General features: G+C 34.0%; 1 protein-coding gene and 1 long non-coding RNA gene across 2 annotated transcripts in view; one reads left to right on the top strand and one right to left on the bottom strand.

The window, feature by feature from the left end:
• The first annotated feature begins 7,114 nt into the window (after positions 1-7,114).
• On the top strand, positions 7,115-16,871 carry LOC149542697 (uncharacterized). The gene is made up of 2 exons (XR_016355496.1): positions 7,115-7,898; positions 16,431-16,871. It is a non-coding gene; the product is annotated as an uncharacterized LOC149542697 (long non-coding RNA).
• The window catches only part of LOC149542696 (uncharacterized), a 153,156-nt gene continuing 140,369 nt past the window's right edge, over positions 8,728-21,514 (bottom strand). Inside the window, exons 8-9 of the mRNA XM_089797575.1 lie at positions 9,338-9,368; positions 8,728-9,141 (exon numbers count right to left, since the gene is read on the bottom strand). Of these exons, the coding sequence (XP_089653701.1) occupies positions 8,954-9,141; positions 9,338-9,368 (219 nt within the window). The 3' untranslated portion in view covers positions 8,728-8,953. The remainder of the gene's footprint in view (positions 9,142-9,337; positions 9,369-21,514) is intronic.

The following is a 21,514-nucleotide window of genomic DNA, read 5'->3' as shown; positions in this document are numbered from 1 at the left end:
ACTTAATATCATCCTACGATCAATACATATGTTTTAGACAAATTTGCACCTTCTACATTGACAACTTAAATTATGTGTAATGAGGAAAGATATCCATACCAATATTTGAATTATAGAACTTGAATAAGTGATGAAGCATTTGGACTATCACATTATATGTTTAAGCATACCATGCATGCTACTAGAGAACCATAAGTAGTTGGAATAACTACCCCAACTATGTATTATTCTCATCTTGATTATCAAATGGAACTCACACTATTTTAAATCACTAGCACTGGACATGTTGGTGTTTGAAAACGCCGGAGGGTTTTCAATTATCCCATTGAGAAACTGACATATCAAGGGGTAGCTAACTCCCATTTTCAACATGCCATTTCTAACAACAGGCCAACTATAAGGCATGACCCTTCTTCTACTTCAGGCCATGCTAAACCTAGGTGGGTGGACCTCATATTCAATTGATATCATACCAGTGCAAAAACATATCCCTAAATCTATTAAGCAGATGAAAACCTCTAAAATCTCCTAAAGACTTATGTGGTAACAAAGAAATGCAGTAGCAAATTACAACTCTATGGAATGCACAGGCTGAGTGAGGATTAAATTGTTCTAGCTCTTCACCATAAAATGTAAAGATGACTTGAATTTGATTTGATTTTATGTGGGTGGGGAAAGTGGATGAAAACCAGGTATGAACAACAAGCTTATGATCCTATAATAGATCAGTGCCTCATCCATTGGGCAATTCATGAATCTCCCTCATGCACTTTGGATATCTAGAACATAATTCTCATGCCAAGACTCCAAATCTATCCATTCACCTTGTAAATTGGATATCAAAGCTCAACTTAAATCTCATTATCACCTAATATCCTCCTCAATAAACTTGCAACCCTGTTGAATCTCTGAAGCATTTACACAATTCCTTGAAATACAAGCAACAATGAAGCAACATACAACCTTAAGGGACTACACTTATGATCTAGGCTCTTTGTTCAAAGACCATAAAACATTACAGCTCAAATGAGAAAGGAGACAAGATTTGAACTGAAACTAAACAATTGTTGTTCCTTGTATTGATTTCCTTGAAATAATACATGAAAATGCATGAAATTAACTCACAAATCACCTAATAAACCAGACTATACAATAACATATGATGTCATACAAGAGATAAAATGGTGGGAATTAGAAATTGATGGGATGGGAAGGGGTATCATAGCCAAAGCAAAGCTTCATGGTTTGGAACCAGCACATCCCAGATCTTCCATTCAGAATTCATCAATTCCAAGGCCAATTCTACCAAGTGTTTCCATTCCAAAGAAAATTTTCCAAAATTCCAACCCTTACGATGAAAGAAAGAAAGAATGATATAGGATGAATGAATTCTCGGATCTAATCTATGCTTGACATGTGTCCACTTCGAATTCAATCCCTTGCAACTGAAAAACCTCCCTCTACCTCTCTCTTCCATGGGTAAATCAAATCCCTCAACTGTTAATCATATCCTTTCTATTTTTTCTTTCCAAATGCAAAATATCTCAACAAAAGACAAAGATCTGCTAATGAACCCGGATATGTGCCAATTTATCAAATTGAAGCCAAAACATCACAAAAACTCAAAATAATCTAATACAAGAGTCACTGAATATTTTTATAATGTTTTTCCATGGAATTCTGCGACTAGTGACTTGAAACACCTGACAAAACATGTAGATCAATCTCTGAGAGAAAACCTCCTATAGCATGTACCAGTGAGATCATGTGCAAAAACTAGCTTCAAAAATGGATAGTTCATCTTTTGCCAATTCCAACGGTATATTGGAGTCTATGTTTTGAGTACTGAAAACCCTCTGAAAGTTGATTTGAAAAAACATCCCTCTGCCAGGGCTCTATGACTTGCAATCTTTTAAAATTTAAATTTCTCAAGAATTTAAAAACATCTAAAGTTTTTACTTTAGATAATACCCTTTCTGAATTCAAAAGATTCAACGTGCATTTTCCTTTTGAAAAAACAATATTTTAAAACTAACATTTTAAAATATTTTCCTTTTTGGTCCATGGGGGCACCTGACATGTGCCACGTGGCACTATTTTATTGGCTACTTTAGTGCTCTGTCACCTACTGATAGGGGTCGCCATGTCATCACCGAGCAGGCCCACTACCACGTGGCGGCAACCTGCTTACCCACATTACCTATCCACTGAGCATCTTTCTTTTGCGAAAATGTGTAGTCCATTCTATGCACCACGTGTCGACATCTGAGCGATTCCTGCTTGAGCTTGCTCTGCAACGCCACCTCACCATGTGCAGGACCCACTGCCACGTGGTGGTGTCCTGCATTCTCGCAATTTTTAAACTTTGATCACTTTTGCCTTGCGGGCTTGCGCCCACCACCGATCTCGCCACGTGGCACCATCTTATGCATCAGCCTATGAATCGGCCATGTCATCAACTGTTCCAGGCCCATGCCACATCACCATGCGTCAGGACCTGTTGCCACATGGCGCTTGCTCGCATGCCCGCAATTCTTATCCTTCGAGCAACTTGATTTTGCAGGTGTGCGCCCATCGTCGGATGAAGCCACGTGTCAGCATCTAAAGCACTTGGTCTTCAATCCACCACATCAGCTCGCGCGTTGGTTCATTTAAAAATTTTGCAGTGCGCCTCCATCCGGCTGACCATGGGCCCCACCACAACATGCGGCCTTGCCTTTCAAAAGGCCCAGTCTTTGAGATACAATGAGTGATGTGTGCAAAATTATTTAAACTTCACAAATCTCCTCCCTCGTTGAATGTGGGATATTACCTTTACATTGTTTTTTTTGTGACTGCAATTTTTCCTCCATGGAGGCTTTTTTTTGTGTGGAGTGTTCTACTTATGCTGGCCTGATCTCTTACATGTGTGGCCTCCTTTTTTATGCCTGCTTGCCTCTTTTAATCTGCATTTTTTACCTCTTCCTTTTTGGCATTCCACGTGGATGCTTTGCGTAAAAAACACTGAGATTGGTTTGAAAGTCTTTACATTTTCTCAGTCCAATCAAATCGAGGGTGTGGTAGATAGTGCTAGCTATCTTGGGCTTGGTATCACAGCCGCAATGATTAATAAAAAACATCATACGGCCCCCTTTTCAACAGTGCCGAGCATGACGAAAATGCTTGCGCTACAATTCCATGGAAAGCATTTGGTGGCTCTTCCTGATGCCGCAGAGGAACGAAAGTACAAAGATTTCCCGTTGAAGAATGAAAGAAGCCCAACAATGAACTGATATGGTTTCCCATTGCTCAATATCGTGGAGAACACATTTACTCATTATGGATGCATTTTAGCGAGTCAAAACAACGCAATTTCCTCATGAAAGCAATACAATTTCTTGTGAATCAGAAAAAATATGTTCTTGGGTAGTGTGTCCCTATTATAGAGTTCATATGAATCGCTCGGGTAATGATGAAGAATGTTGGCAACATTAACCTTGGAAAAATCTTCTTTAATGTTGGGCAGCTTAGTGCTCTGTGGTCAGCATAAGGCTGAGTCTTCTTAGATTACAGCATGAACTATGTTCAATTGCTTACGGATTCCCTTTATGAATGCAGGTTTCCTTTGATTTTAACTTTACCTGACACATTGCTTGCAAACAGATATATGCAATCCAGGGGAGTCATTGCCATATCATATAGATCGGCATTCATTGAGAGGGCACATTACCAGATCATGTGGATCATGAGGGATGAAGAATCAACAGATATACCTATGTCCTTTCAACATCCTCTCATTTAATATTAGCTTTCCTTTTCACTCCTTGTGAACACATTTTCTTGCTCTATTAAGATGGCTTTGAATCCCTAGACACAAATTGGCAGACTTTATTACTGAGTCCCACTTTAGCCCAATGCACCACATTGTACTGAGAAGCTTTATCTGTGCATTTAAGTTGTAATATTTACTGAGTCTCCTAAGCCAGCCTATATAGGAAATATTAAGAGCGATGACAGATGAGATATTTTGTTGATCTTGTTTGATGTATAGATATAAGTTATTCAATAGTTATGCAGCAGGAGATTGACTACCGCAGGTTCTCCATAATTATTTGACCTTTCACTTCTTCTCCAGCCTCTTGTCCATCATCACCATTATGTCTTATCAACTTTATTCCACTAGTATTACTTCGCAATCTGATGTAAATTAGTCGGGCCCCAAAGTGGGTCCGATTATAAAAAAAAATTCATTTTCAAACACTTGACTTCTCAAACTGGCCTATTGAACTCATCACACTGATTGGAACCAAATTTGATCCGTGACTAATCATTTAAAACTCACTTTATCACTTTCTTGCAAACTGTCAACTTTGTGCCAAGAGGTCCTTTGACTGGCCTTAAAAGCTGACAAAAACACCTGATTGGGCTCTAAAAACTAGCTCACTAATTCTCTGCTCCGCACACTTGTACCATGTCAAATCTCGTCTCATGACAAATTCAAGGTCAAAAGATATTCGTTGTCAAAGTTGACCTTTAAGAACTTCTTGCAAGAAAACATGTCAAAAAGCAATAAATTGAGTTTAGAATCAACTTTGAAAACTGGGTAAACTGACACTTGGGAAGACGAAAACTGGGGCATTGGTTCTCTGTCATGAGGACATTATAAATCTGCAATTTGGGCTCATGATGAATAACATGACGCATTTGGCGAGCGGTCAAAGTAGGCTACTTGGATTTGCTGACTAGAGACAATGGTAAGAAATCAATTTTTGCAAATGGAATCAACCTGGAAAAGTGTGCAAATCGATTTGTCATGACTTACAAACTAGCATACTTAAAGTATTTTCGGAGGACAACATAAAGGTACAATCTATTCAATCTCACCAATCACGGATCTCAAGTTATAATGTCCCGAACAGGGGTCCTGAAAAATCTGCAAATGTCGATACCAATAAAAAGATAGAAATTGCGTTTGGAATCGCATTTGAAAACTAATTAAACAGATTCATCATAAGCTGAAACTTGAAACACAACAAGTCTCTGACGTCTATAATGCAACGCAAAAAGAATTTCAACATTTGGGTCAACTAGTCAAAAGTTATAACTCGTCAAACAGAGCCTCCCAGAATTATGTGCAATATGCATTAGCATGACAAATTTAAATGACCAACTTTGAGGGATTCAAAACCTAGTCAAACGAACTGGAAACGACTCGAAATCTGAAACATAGGTTCTTGGATATGGACACTAAACATTCCCAAAGCAACGAGTTATGAAACATTTCTGGGTGTGAGATATTCAATAGCAAACACAACCTCATGTCGCTATCTAACACTTAGGTGAAAATGCAGATTTGAAATTTGCTCAAAATGGGACTTCACGGAATAGCTCAAAATGTTTAGTTTAACTTCATAGAACACTTAGACACACTGACTGCAGGGTGTTAGAAACATTAAACACCTCATATGTTTCAAATGGGCAGCCGGGACATAGGCATCAAAAGGCGTTTATAGGGCTTGAAACACTCAATGGTACTCAAAATTGGGAAAGCAATTTTGAGTCCCAACAAGACAAAAAATAGGATAGAGATATAGATAGAGGTAACAACAGTATAAAACAATAACAACATAAACATATATGCAGAGGAAAAAAAAAGATAGATAATATACAGGAGGAAGAGGAAGAGATAAAATAGTAAGAGAGTGATACCAACATAAGTTGTGTGTGTGAGAGAGAGAGTTAAATATGATTATTTTTTTTAATAAAACAAATTGTCAAAATAAAATCCTGGTTATAATAAAAAATTAAAAAATTATTATATTTTAATTAATGAAACTAAGAATTTAATTTTTATATTAAAACTCACATTTCTATAAGAAAAAATGAAATCTATTGAAATATAAAAATTATTTTATAAGTAAAAACTAATTGTTTAATTTTACACAATTAGAGTAGGTTTACTATTTAATGTTTTGTATTTCCAAAATTTTCATAAAATTAAGTAATTTTTAATTATGAAATAATATCTATATAATTTAATATGTACATTTGTAAATAATAAATAGATGTAATACATATAAATTTGATGTTGATGAAGAAATATGATGTAATAAATAAGAAATAAAATATAACTATTTAATTTTAATACATAGTTTATAAAATCCTAATAATAATTTATATATCTTTTAGAATTGAATTATTTCTTTTTTGTGGTTATTTCTTTAATTTTTTTAATATAAAATATAATTATTAATTTAATATTAAAATATATATTTAAGTTTTAAATGTATTTAAATAAATGATAAATTGTTTAAATAAAAAATATTAATAATAATAAATGATATAATTTATAAATTGTAACATTTATCAATTATACATATTACAAATGCTATTATAAAATATAATTAAAAAATAATATTGTTTAATTTATTTTTATAAAAGTAAAATAATAGTCATAATCTAACTACTTTTATTAAAAAAGAAAATTTTTAAACAAATTAGAAATTCAAATATGAAGATATAACATATTGAAATTATATTAAAAAGACATATTTATTAGTTTTATATATATATATAATTTGAGCTTATGCATTACATGAAGTTTTAGGAACAAGTTATATCAAAATAGTTAAAAATAAACATCAATATAAAATTAATAATAAATATATTTAAAATTAAAAATTAAAAATATTTAATCAATTGTGATAATTAATATTGATGAGGTAGAAGATAAAATGATTGAAAAAAAATCTTATCAACTTGTCACAAATGTGGAAAAGATAAAGTTGTAATTAATACATTCATTAATGCAAAATGAAGTTGTTAAAAAATATTTGTATTTTTTGTTGAAGAAAATTAATTTTCTCCCCCACCAAAAATAGTATGGGCCAATAGAATGGATGGAAAATGTGATTTATAAAATAATGAAAAATTAGAAAAAGATATCAACATTTAAAATCTCATGTAATCTTTTAAATTCTTTGATTTGATTGATTAGTGTTAATGTCATATTTGCATTGAGTCGAATGCATAAGTATTCCTCCTTGACAGGCACTTATGAAACTAGTGGGCAAGTGTTTATCCGTCAAAACCATTTTCCGAAAACAGCAGAAGAGATTTTTACTCCACTAATTTTGGAAAATCAATGGAGAATCGATTATTTGGAGAACCCAAAACAAAGAAATCTTTTTCCTCTGGAATTATGAAAATATAAATTTTTTAATTGAAAATAGTGTAATGCGTAATGTGTAATGTGTAATGTGCATGTAAGGTATGTCTGCGTATGAGTGGAGAAAGGTGAAATGGAAGAAAGGTGTGCAATGGAACAGTAAAGAGGAAGGGGGGAAGGAAGGAAGGAGAGGGAAGAAATGTATGGATTTGGACTCGCAATGCCGCCCTCGTGCAGTCAGACGATAACGATGGTGTTGGCAATGACGACCACCACGAAAAGGACGGGCATTGTTGTTGTGTTGTACAATTGCATTGCTTTCCTTCTGCCCATTTTCTGACGCGTTATGCGCCACAATAATAATTATCCCTATTCCTACTCCTCTTCCTTGGCTTCCTTTGCTTTCTTTAACTCCATTACTTACGCTCTTTCCCATCCCATCTCCTTTGCTTTACCAATTGGACTTGGTCATCAATCAATCATGATGAATGATGTTCATATTGTGATGACCGCGCTCTAACGGGTTCTCACTGGCCCCGGACTCCATCATATCTCTTTAAGATAACAATTTCTCCCCCATCTCTTCCTATTTCTCTTCTACACAGCTCAAGGCCTATCTTCTGATCCTGATTTGGGTGTGAGTGCCAGTTTTGCAATCTCTATTTGGGTTTTGTTTGTTGGGTGGATTGGCAATGGCGGTTCAAGCTCAGTATCCCTCAAACATTGTGCTATCCGATTTCAGAAGCATCAGGTTAGTCTGTCTTTTTCTTGGTTGGATAGGATTGCTTGCTGTGATCAGAAAAATCGATGCCAACAGAAGGGGTTGTTCTTTCAATTTGGAATGGATTGTAGAATCTTGAAAACGTGGAGGATCGAGAATTGTGAAAGAGCAAATTATCATTTTGGGGAAGAATAAATTGTGAGAAGCTTCAAGAGAAGTGAATGGTGAAGTTTCTGGAAGAGTCTAGGATTATTTTTTATATTTTTTAAATGGAAAAAGAGTGAAAACCCCACCTAAATTTAAACCAGCCAATAAGAAAAAAGAAATAACAGTTAGAAAAATATTTTAAAAATAAAACATTTCTGAACTTTAGAATATGACATAACAGAAAGAAAAAAACAAATTGAAAAGGGGCCACTGAAAACATTAGTTCCCTGCCTTTATAAGGCAGCGACTAATAAAGTTCTCTGTGGATTTCTCGAGTCGAAATGAAAAACATTATCATTCATTGAGAAGTATCTTTCAGATAATCATGTAAAATTATCATAAAAATCCAAATATTATCACTACAACATGCCTGTTGTTATTGTCAATAGCTCTTAAGTAGTTGTGAAACGGTTATATTAAATCAACGGGAGTAAATTTCCAATGACATTATGGTAGATGTGTGTAACTGAACTTTTTTTAAATGGTGTATGGCATCGTTTGTTTAATATGGATCAGGTTGTATGATATAACTCATTCACACAGAAGCCTGTTAGGTTTTTCATTTTAGTGCAAGGTGGTAGCAGAACGTATAACCAAAGCCTTGAATTTACTTGACAGAAAAAAACCTCAATATTTGCAGGAGTGGCATCAATTTACAAACTAAGTAAATACACATTCAATTATTAAGGAATAGTCATATTGGAAGTCCACTTACTTGACAATGCATCTTCGATTTTAATTACAAAGCTTCCCATTAATGCATCTCTGACATCTAGAGAGATTGCAACATATATATACTTTAGTAGGAACCTTTTCGTAAAATCAAACTATTTCTTTTTTCAAGAATATCTAATTATGCAGGCTTTTGTACAATTAAATCACTTATTGCCAGCCATATCACCCATTGGCTCAGCTTTGACTAAAAGAGGTTCATGAATATCTTTGCCCTCTTCACTTCTAATGGCAGGACTTATTGGAATGATGCCATCCAGCTTATCATCCTCCTCTTCTAGTGCCTTGGCTAGTGATCTCTTTGCTATTTTAGTTACCAGAATGATAAGAATTACTGCATAAATGAAATGCAAGTAAAATACATAAATACGATGAAAAATAAATATAATGAAAACAGAGACAAAGGAGCTATTAAAGTTTCAAGTAGAAAAAGATCAAATCATTGATCTGAGTTGTTATTCTCAAACTGAACATAACTAAAGTTTTCTACTGAAGAACTGGTCAATGAATAATATTGAAATGATAATTACCTGATGCCACTAAGCTTGCAATCAGTAAAATCTGCATGCAAAGAGAAATATAGGATTTCTTAATTACGTATATTCCAATTCAGATAGAAAATAAAGTGTAAAGATTCACTTGTTTCAATAGCCAATAGAAGCAGATTCCAGTTCCAATCTTTGCATTTATAGATCGATTAATAGAATCATTTCTCATTTCAAATATCACAAACCTGAAAAATGGGTAGGATTCTAGATTAGACTGAAAATAATATATTTCTTAATTGCTTTCATCATCAAAAATTCCACTTGTTAAAGAGTTAAAAGGAACCCAAAAACCTTCCCATAAATGTCTTTTTTGTGTGTGCTTAAAGTATGTGAGACGAGAAACAACAGACGGCATCTATGTTTTTGCTTTTGGTAGCTTTCCTGAAAAAAATACTTTGTTATAAATCCCACTGTCCCCTCCCCCGCACCCCCCCAGTTAATCTCAGTCCAACCCCAGCTAACACGTGCAGCATAGGTCTCCTTGACCCAAAAGGGACCTGGTGTGCTGGGGTGATACCTTGAGCAAAACCAAATAAACATTCAGCACATGGGGACCCAAACATTAAAAAAGAAACATTTTGAAAGGCATTTTTCCTTCTGGTATTCTGGTTCTGGTTCAGTTGCCCAATTGTAATGACTTAATTAAAAATTTGATGCATCATCACCTGTTTGACAACATAAGACAATGATTGAATGACTTTTTGGTGGTGGGGGTTATCGGTTGTGTTTTAGCCAATGTGAAACTGACTATAAGAGCTTGCACTTCCAAGTGAAAACTCACTTTTGCACTGTTCCCAAGAAAGTTGCTGGGGAATAAATATTTCTCTTAGGACAAATGAAAAGGGTTGCCAAAACAACAAATAATGATGCATATTAAAGAACAAGCGTGGATAACTACATGGTAGTAAATAGATCAAAGAAAAGAACATCCTCTTGCCAAGAAAAACTGGTAGAAAACTCCTAGTGACTTAACACAACTGGCAGGCCCACATCCTTCAATGCCATTGCCACCATCTTCCCGAGAAGAGAATATTTCAAATAAAAGAGGTACTTTGAAAAAAGCATTCAATAATGATCGGAGGAGGTTGCAAATGAGAGTATTTCTCATTCATTTATGGCAACGGGCTTCCTTTCAACCTCCTTAGATCATCCATAGAAAAATCACCATATTAATGCAATATGGTGGCAGTCATTGCCAATGCACCTTCTGATTATGTTAATCACGGGTATGAAAAAGAATGGACAAACCTTTTCGGCAAAGGCAAAAGCTTCTATAGAGGCATCATTGAGAGAAATCAAAGATACATGTTCGGAAGCAAAGGCATCCATTTCTAACAGATGTAAAGATTATGAAAATAGACCATTGAACAATGTGTCATTGCAATGTCCCCTAGAGACTGATGTTTTTGAAGGCAAAGGATTGTGAGGGTCAAGTGAAGGATGCCACTTTTGCTGGCAATATCCTCATAGAATCCATTGAAATGGGAGGCCCTCAAAATTGTCAAATTTATAATGAACAATATTAAAAATAGCAGGTAGGCTAGTTCTAAAGAGGGCACATATGTGCTGTCCACTCACTCAATTTGATATTGCAAAACATTGGCATAGTTAGTCAAGGAAATCTACATGGAGGCCAATGAGATAAAATGTTTGTGATTAATCATCATATGTCACAAGGAATTTTCAAGCATTCTCCAACTTGGAATTGTTGAAGGTAGTTAATATTTTATTGTTAAAAATATACTTTTTCATTTTTTATTATTGATACGTGACATGTAATCTACCTTTCAATATGTGCTCAAACTTATTAATAGGAAGATTTGCTAAAGGTGAGTGCTTTTGCATGGAAGAAGCCAACTTCACATTCAAAGCACACAAAAGACAACATCAAAGAAAGTTTCCCAACAGGTTTCTTTATTTTCAATAAAACTCATAGGTTTCTATAGATCAATGCTTGTTTCTATTCTTGGTACTTGTTTCTATTCTTGGTAGAGATTCATAGTACCAATTTCACAAATTTAACATAACATAATAAGATTTTTGAACTCAAACATTAAAAAGTCATTTCTTTGTCTTTACTCATTTGATGATCAACAATAGACAGTGTGTGAAGTGTTTATCAAACAAGGACTAAGATTGCAAGGCCAAGGTTCCATCCTCAATGTCAAGACTAGTAGTTTGTTTCAAGAAAATTCAAAGGATTTGCAATGCTTAGAATAAGATGCATTAACATCATGTAGAAGAGCCAAACAAGATTTGACTAGCTCTTTTTAGATGGTGATATTTTTATCCACAACTATTCTTGACAATTTCTACGTTTCACAAGACAGCTATTTCAGCTTTGAAATAGTCCTATTCAAAAAATCCCATTTTTTAATGATCTAAAAGGTCAATTTATAGATCTCTATGTTCTTATAAGAAATGTATTTTTAGAGCTTTTGATTTTAGTCAATCTATTTGCACAAATTTGTATTTAAAGCTTGTTTGAATTGCAAGTAAGCTATTCTTAGCAAGAGGAAGTACAATTTCTTTATGAACTTATTTATCATGTGAGATAGTGTTAACACTTTTTAAATAAATGATACTGGCTTTCAGATTTTCTGATGGCGATTTTTAAGCCTGTGTTTTACTAAGATTGTAGTTCAAGCTTTTTGTGATTTTGTTCATATGTTGCTTGAGTAAATCAAATTGTTTGTAATGTGAATTGTGGGCTTTCTAATACTAGTTTCATCAAGGTAGTGATTGTAGCTTTGTATGTGACTTCTCCATTCAATTTGATTAACCTTGGTGTTCAACACAATTCTAAGTTTTGTGTTGTCTCCTCTTTTACCTAAAGGCTATGGGTGTTTTCTAGCTATCATTGCTCTATTTTTAATGAAAAGATACAAAATCTTTCATCTTGAGTAGATGATGTGCACTAATAAGCTTCGTGCCCTTGCTTGAGATCTTAAAAGATAGATCAAGTTTCTAGCTTGATTGCAATGTGTTCTCAAAATCTGGAAATCTCACTAGGACATAGTCTAAAAAGCTTGAGATCATTACCTTATGTTGTAGGGTTAAGTTTTTCTTTGTATTACAAGGGTTATTCCCCCTTCTCATATGTTCCATTTTTTTTCCTCTAGAAGAGAACAAATTAGAACATGAACTTCATAATTAATAATTATTTAGTTTGAAAATTCTTTGAATTATCTTTTCAAGCACACCCTATAAAAAAGACATCAAGACTAAATCGTGTTTTTACAGTTGAGCACATTCTTCAATTTCTAGGAATCATCTAACGAAACAAGATTTTCAATCATTTCCACTCATACACAAAAATAAGTTTCCCCTTGTGCAAATCATATTCCCCCATCTTACCATTCACAAATTTTTAGGTCTAACTTAAACTCTGGAATGCACACAATATTAGCATTACATTCTAAAAAGTTGCAATTAACCCATGTAATCACAACCCACCTCATTTGTCATGTCATTTTCAAAAAAATAGATTGACATTTTTTGCATACCTTCCCTTATTTGGCTCATGTTTACATAGAAGAAAAATAGAGATTGGAAATTTCAACTTAGCGTTAAAGATAGAGCATTCTAACTTGTTAGGTTTAACTTTATTAAATTTTTTGGAATTATAACACTATAAAGGGTTTGTAATGTTTGCAATCGTACACCATGTTTTGTAGGCATAAGCCAATTTCAAGGTTTTGCATAAGTTTGCTAATGCATTGCCAATTACGCCTTTACTAATGAAGCTAGTATTACTTAACTAGCAATGGGTTTTTCTTTGCATGGTTTTGACAACAAATGCTATTTTTATTAAGTCCTAGTATAGCACCAATCTTTTTGGGTTTTCCTTGGTTTCTTCTTTTTGGTCCTTGGCGAATAGTACTATTTATAGTAAGTGGTTGCATGACACTAATCTTTTTGGGGTTTTCTAGGTTTGTGATGTGTTACTTGAACACTATTATTTGTAGTAAGCAACACTAATCATTTTGGGTTTTTTTTTTGTGTTTTCTCTTTGGTTTTAAAAAAACACTAACTTTTTTAATATGTACTTGTACTAGTATCAACTATGATTTGTCAACTTAAATTGCCCCTGGCATGTTTGATCCCTGTTTTTCGATGGTTTCCATAAGGTGATGGAAATTAGTTTAATATTTTCATTGTGTTTAAAAAATGATTTTTCAACATTTAAATTAAGTGTTATGGTAAATCTAGCAAGAACCTACAACACAATGGTAAATTGTGAGCCTCTTATCTGGGAGATCTTCAGCCTGAGTCTACTCGAGCTTAATAAATAATAATAATTAATCACAACACATAATAATTAATCTTGGCTTCAGTCTCTTAATGATTAAAAAAAATGTGTTATGGTAAATCGATGTTGTAGTTGTATTAAACAAAGGAGATGAAAGCATGTTTTTAAAAGAAATAATTGTGAACTAAAGATGGAAATAGGAACTACTATATAAACTAAAGACTAACTAAGATGACCATTAAAGAAACATTACAATCTTCTAATACCCTACCTTAATGGTCATTGTGTAGCAGTTGTCTTTTGGTCACAAATCCTACAAAACATTTTGCTACTGCTGAGACCCTCCTTGGATCTGCAAAATATTAATGACCAAGAAGCCATCCAAAAAAATTGAAACAAAAAAGGGTGCCCCCCTGATGGAGATATAATTTTTACAAAAAAATTAGGGCCTTCATTTTTTGAAATAAGGGGTGGAAAATTAATGTAAATGAATATCTTTTCTACTGTATCTAATAATTGTGCTGAGAAGGAGGAGATTTGAGTTTCCAGAGGCAGTACCACGCAAGAGGACAAACTCATTGACAACACAAAAGGATAAAGAGAAAGTTCACGTCTAATGTTCCTGCTACAGGAAACCTGCAAGGCTAGAATCACTTTGAAGTGGTGATGTAATTCCATATTAAGGGTTGTAAATGAACTTATAATACTTCTCTGATTGAAACAGTGAATCTAATTTGACAGTGACTCCTAAATCCATTCAGGGTGTTAATTACTGTGCTACAAAACAAAGGTCTGATGGAAGCAAATGCATCCTAAATCTCATGAAGGTTTACTCTGATCCTGTTTAGAATTTCCATGGTGATAGAGATGGTCCAACACCAAGATGATTGTGTATATGTGGAGGAGAGTGGCAATATGCATTTTTCTGTGAATAGATATCTAGAGTATGGTCATTTTTCTGAACACAAATCAAACAGAAGAAGAGAGTGTGTTGCAAATAATTTATAGAAACAAAATCTCGCTGACCCTTTTTTATAATTGACATCTTGATGTACTTTATTGGGAGATGTCCCAGGTGCTCTACCAAAGGCATTAGATCATCTGAAACATAGAGTGATGATTGTGGCTCCTCAATGTGAAGTTTCAAATCTGGCACCAGAATCCAAAGACGGAATCATGAACCCTGTGAGTGCCACGTCCATATGCATAGCACAAATTACTATGGATATAGTTTTGGATATTTATAAACAGTATTATTGTAAAGTCCCTCTGAAGTAGCACCTCTCGTCTCTCAAACACTCATTCATTTGAGAGACCATTCTTCATTCAGAAGAAAAATCATGGAAAAACCATGGCACATATTATGAAGAAAAAAGCAACGTATAAAGGAATCAACGGCAACAAGGAGTCGGGTCCATGCAGACAATTATGTGTGACCATGAGTTCTGGAGTCTTGTGCCAAACTGACGGAGTTTGTTCGTGTGCGTATATTCTCTATGTGGCTTCCGCAGGCATGATAGATATGAGGCAGTGTCTCCTCCGAGCAATAAATCTTTATTCAGATATGCATACATCTTCTGTGCGATTTTAGAAACCTTGCTCTTCAATATTCATATCATCTTGTATTAGGAGGAATCGAAGTTCGAATTTATACTGAGCAATATGAGATGAATCCGAAATAGATGATGTTGTAAATCTCCACGTGCATACAAAGACAAAACTATTATTCACGGGAAGTGCATACCACCAGACTTATTCATATCATAAAGATTTTTGGCACACGTCAAACATCGTTCATCCTCAATTAATCAACATATTTCAAAGTTTCAAACTATTAAGGGCCTGTTTGGTTGCTGGAATAGGACTGGAATAGGAAGAGAAAATTAGAATATGTTTTATACTCTTTGTTTGGTACGCTCAATCAGCATTGGGAATAGGAAGACATATTCCAATTTTACCTAAAATGGGCATATATCTATGTCAAAAAATAGTTGGAATTGGAATAGCCATTCATATTCTCAATCTCTTTTTTTATAAAAATAAAATTTAATTTAATTCCATTCCCATTCCATTTTTCTATTCTAATTTTTAATTCCTATGCCAACAACCAAACGGTAAGAGATTAAGGCAGCGGACAAGATTATGGGCGATTAATATAAATATTGAGGAAATAATAATTAAGGAAGAGCCTGTTCAATAAAATGTCTGTGTGTTATATTTTAACAATTAAGAATAAATAATAATTAAATAAAGAGATATTGACTTTTTCTTTTGAAAAGTCACAACCGCTTTGAATGGAACATATATGAAATCTATTTTTGTAGAAACAAGATCTATTCGAGAAAAAACATTTTATAAAGAAGTGTAATATGACTTTGTGATGTATTCTAATATAATATGATGTTGTTATGTGTTCTAATATTATATTTCAGTGATTCATAAAAGCTTGTTGCTTTTTTATTATTTAAATGAAATAATAATTAAGGAAGAGCCTGTTCGATAAAATGTCTGTGTGTTATATTTTAACAATTAAGAATAAATAATAATTAAATAAAGAGATATTGACTTTTTCTTTTGAAAAGTCACAACCGCTTTGAATGGAACATATATGAAGTCTATTTTTGTAGAAACAAGACCTATTCGAGAAAAAACATTTTATAAAGAAGTGTAATATGACTTTGTGATGTATTCTAATATAATATGATGTTGTTATGTGTTCTAATATTATATTTCAGTGATTCATAAAAGCTTGTTGCTTTTTTATTATTTAAATGACTGTTGCTTTTTTATTATTTAAATGATTGTTGCTTTTTTAAATTGCAGTTGATTGGTCCTTTATAATTGTTGTGTTGTGGAGCCTAATCACATTCGGATGTTTATTCAGTACAGTTTTCTCTCCATATTATTTCTACAGGGTCAAGGGGCGGGGCCCCAAGTGTGCTCCTTGAAGCCAAAAATGCCCTTTATATTGTAAAAGGCGTCGGCTGCTATTTCTCCTATTGGAAGACTTATTCTAGCCCTAATTTTGTAAGTGGCAAAAATTTGTATAAAAAAACTTAGGATTAGGGATTTTATAATGTAATGGTGATATTGTAGCTTCTTGCGGTCGTATTGAGCTGTAAGGGATTGCAGATTGTAATCACTGGATAACAATAATATTGGACTTGTTGTTGGTGGACGTAGCCCAGGGATTGGGTGAACCACGTGAAATCCTAGTGTCTTGTGTTCTCTTCTGTGCAATCTATTATTTTTTGATATTGGTTATATTTGCATGTAACTATTATTTCTATCTGAGGTTAATCCTAACAATAATATTTATTTTTAAATTCTGTAAACAATTTGTCAGAGAAGTGGATAAGGTCACATCTATGGCATTTTAAACTTGATCATCGCAGTTAAAACATAATCTGGACTAATTTAGAATTGTCTATATATATTTTATCTGTCGCATCTTGATTATTAAACTAATTATAGTTTGTGTATAGAATATTATAAAGTTATATGTTATAATCTTCATTGTAGTTGACTTTGTTGCTCAAATAAGCTAAAGCATTGGTCTTTTATCATTAAGCATTGGATTTATATTTGAAGTCAAAAATATCTATAACTTCCTTCTTACAAACCTCAAATCCATTGCTAAAAACCTTATACAAAACATTCATTCTGAATGATCACATAACTCCATATCAATCGAGTTTGAAGACCTTGCCAACCGAAGAACTCACCAAGCTTAAATTTGCTATAGAAAAGCTCTGAACCAAGTGATCAAGTTTGAGGAGAAGGTCTACCCACCTAGGTGTAGCGGAGCCTGAAGTGCAAGGAAATTAAGGTGATTTTCATTCATTAGCCAGAACTAATTGAGATATCCTATTGGAGAAGTGGAAGACTCTTAGATTTCCAATCTGTGGTTTTGGGAACCAACACCTCCTTCTACAGAATTCTCTACAACAAGAGACAAGAGCCCGCCACTGACTCTACCACTGAGAGGAGTTTGTCACTTAACCTCCCAAAAGCAACAAAACAATTAGACCAAAAATCATTTACAAAACATCCAATCTGATGTTGGATAACAAAGTTTCTCTTCCTTGGAGACAAAAACAACACTGAGAATAGCTAGCATGATTTTGTCGAAAAATCGTCAAACCCTCCAAACTTTGCAAATGAGCATGATGCCCCAAAACATACTACAAAAGGCCACAATTTCTTAAGGAGAAAAATTGGAAAAATGAGACAATTTTTGGGGTGATAAATCGATCAAAACTAGACAACAAAATCTAAGATACAGATCAAAGAATACAAAGCTGCACTTTTTTAGGAAAAGTGGTAAAACCTAGCATATAATTTTTGAGGAACCACACAACTTTATGAATTACAAAATCAGAAATTTTTAAGGGAAAAATTTCTAAAATCCCATCAAAGAAACTTTCATGCAGCAAAACACAAGACTTTGCATGGTAAACCAGCATATGCAAGCAACATGTAAGCGACATGCAAGAACATGCAAATACATGCAAGCTTAAAAAATCAAAGATTTTTGCCCAAACCAAAAAATTGTGCAATGAAAGCTCTCAACCAATGCTTGTGATTTTCAAAAAAAATCTTCAAAGACAAACTACAACAATTTCATAAAATACCTAAGGATTCTTATTGGATTTTTTTTTTTCAAAAAACAAAAATTCTAGATCAAAAAATGCTTGATTTTTTCTTTAAAAATTCTCCAAATCTTATGAAATCCCATTGACCTACTTTGATACCATGTTATGCTAAATTGATGTTATTGTAGTTGCATTAATTTTAAACAAAGGAGATGAAAGTGATATGGGAGACACAGGAACTGTGTTGGAATTAACATCGATTCACATAATCGTAGGAGGAAATAATTAAAAGATCAGCTTAGTCACATTGGAAGACTACCAAAAATCATTGCAACGAGCAAGACAAAGAAGAGCGACAAAGGAGAGACAAGAACCGTCAAGTATTGGGGTAAAGACCAACGAATATACTGACAACACTGCACACGCCACCAACTAGGATAGAGATAGATAAGACTGGTCAGAGCAAAGTACATAGATGACCAATCTCTCATTCAAAACCGATAGTCACTGATGTATGCAAGGTGGTTCATCCTAATAGGGAAATATAAACATTAGACCCACATATAATAAGGTTCAATAACTGCAAGTATAGGGAAGGATATTAGTAAATGGACATAGGTCAATAAGAGAGTGAGAAGTTAAGAATAGAACTCGACAACTGAACATATACGGGAAGTGAGATGAAGTAGAGTCCATGGGCAATATGTATATTGAAGGAAGATTTAATATAAGGAAAAACAAAAGTTTAAACATGAGAATCCCCACAGCCAGTTGATGTCCACGTGGTTGGTGGACTCACCATAAACACTAAAACGAGATCTAATAGCGATTGAACATCAAGGGAATAGGAAGTAGAATGAAAAGAATTAAAGTAAACAAAAGAAAGTAATTTCAAATCTGCCATCATGGATTACAAGTTTATAACTCATTACAAGGTAGTATGAGCCACTTGCACCTCTTTCAAATTACCATTTATTAAGCAATGTCAATGTCACCCGACCACTAGACTTCAGGGTAATAAGGAAACAAAAGACTTTGGAGAATGTTGCCCAAGTTTCAGTTCATATCTTTTGCTCTAGGATTTTGAGTCAAGTGTCAATGTCTTGAATCCGAGACTAGATTGCCTATAGGATGATCTTTCTTCGCATCATTCCTTTGAGTCAACCTAATGCAAGAATCATATGAGCGAAGCATCAGTCCAAAGCTAGGTGATTAGGGTTTGGTGGGTTTGTTATGTGTTATCCATAAGAAGGAGGCCTGGAATATTCTGTTAAATCATATTTTCTTGTTTCTAATCATTTCGAAGACAAATATTCACGTTGAGAAGTAGTTCTTCATGAAAGCATTTTTAAATCTCTAAGAGTTTCTAACTTCATAGTCAAAGGTCTATATCTAAAGAAGAATACATTTAAAAGAGATCATACGCATGTTTAAAGAAAATACAGTAGAGAACACTGAAGACTAAAGCTAAAGGATTGATATACAATCATGAGAATAAGTCAGAAGCAAGATTAGTTGAATTCGATACAAAGTGAGCCCTCAAAAATGTTGAAATGGCGAAGGAACCAAGTCAAAGGTGGTATGACTCTTTTTGAGATGAAATCGACGATTAATATTTAATCCACGTGTATACGTTGCAGAGTTGAAAAGTCAATTGAATGAAAGAATGCGTGCTATTGGCCAGTTGAAAAGTCCAAATGCTTATCTGTCAGATTGGGTTCCATTCAAATATTAAACGAAAGTTGAATGCCTTCAACCATCCGATCTTACAAGATCTACGAAGGTCGTTATGTCATCATAAAAATAATACTTCTAATAATACTAAAGCCATGCTTCAAAAATTGTCTAATGAGCTCATTTCATTGAAGAAATAAATCAATAGGCCTGCTAATTCTTTTCATCAACCTTATCAAGAAGGTTATAGAAACCCAAATGGAGGTAAAGCATTGCAAATAACACCTATTCAACAAAGATTAGTAATTGAAGGTGTTCCCAAAAGACAAAATATGTGTGTTGTTCACTTAAGGGCAGACCATGATGGAGATACATGTGCTGATATGATTAGATATAAGAAGATGGTGGATAATAAAAAACAAACAATTGAATATCCTGAAAGTGAGGATGATCATGCTCCTTGTGGTGACTCTGAAAACTTTTTCTTGGAGTATCAATCAGATTCAGAGACAGGAGGCGACTGCTTTGCAACTCTAGAAGGGCCTCAATTGATAGTAATGACTAGGGGTCAAAAAAATAGAAATCAGATCAACAATGCAGTCCCTATCAAAAATAATGCACCATCAAAAAAACTGATAAAGATAAAGGCATGCTAACTTCAACTTCACAAAAGGAACACAAAGGTAAATCATCTTATTCTTTTGACATAATTCAATACTGTGAAAAGACAAGAATTCAGATATCTCCATTGGACTACTTGAAAGCTAATCCTGATCAGTTGAAAAGGTTAGTTGAACATTGCAATAAAGATAAAGAATAGGTTAATGCTAATATTGATTATCTCAGTAAAGCTACTACTAGTCGATCTTCTTTAATTGATGAAGATTTTGCACTCCCTAAGTTGTTTAAAGAAGAAGAACCTCTCGTCTTAGCCACATGCCCAAATAAAAAACTAGATCCTTTCTACATTTCCTTGTTCATCAATCGAAATAGATTGAGTAATTGCATAATAGATTCAGGAGCCTCTGATAATGTTATGCCTACCTCTGTAGCAAAAGCTTTAGAGCTTCCACTGAGTAAAACCTTTGATAGATGCTATTCAATGGATGCAAAACAAGTACCTTTGCTTGGACAAATAAAAGATGCTCAAGTTGCCCTAGTTGTCTATCCTTCAAAAATACTTAAGCTTACCATCCTAGTAGCAGACATCCCTGCAAGCTATGGAATGCTCATGAATAGAAGTTTTTGTAAAGACATGGGGAGAGAGATAAAACTAGATTGGTCTTGTGCTACCATCCAAGTTGGAATTAAGAAGGTGAAGTTAGAACCAAAAGAAAAGGCAAAGTTTATTGTCTTGAAATCAGAGGATCCTAAGTCTCAAATCTTGTATCATGAAGTGTAGTTTGGTAATTACATGCTTTTCTCTGACACCCTTGATATTTCAGAAGAATCAAAACAAAATAAAGGTGATTAATTGTGGATTCTAGAATGTGATGGCAGTTGTGCTAATGTTGGTTCAGGTGCAGGGGTAGTATTGACATCACCTAGTGGGGAAATGACTTGCTCGGCCTATAAGTTAGATTTCAAAAAAACTAAGAATACTGCAGAAGATGAAGCTATTCTCCTTGGAATAATGGC

The sequence above is a fragment of the Cupressus sempervirens genome, chromosome 8 (assembly GCF_028749045.1).
Source record: "Cupressus sempervirens isolate cs-2001-9-10 chromosome 8, ASM2874904v1, whole genome shotgun sequence".
NCBI classification, from domain to species: Eukaryota; Viridiplantae; Streptophyta; class Pinopsida; order Cupressales; family Cupressaceae; genus Cupressus; species Cupressus sempervirens.
Note: the sequence above shows the minus strand (reverse complement) of the source record. Positions and strands in the feature narration are given on the sequence as shown.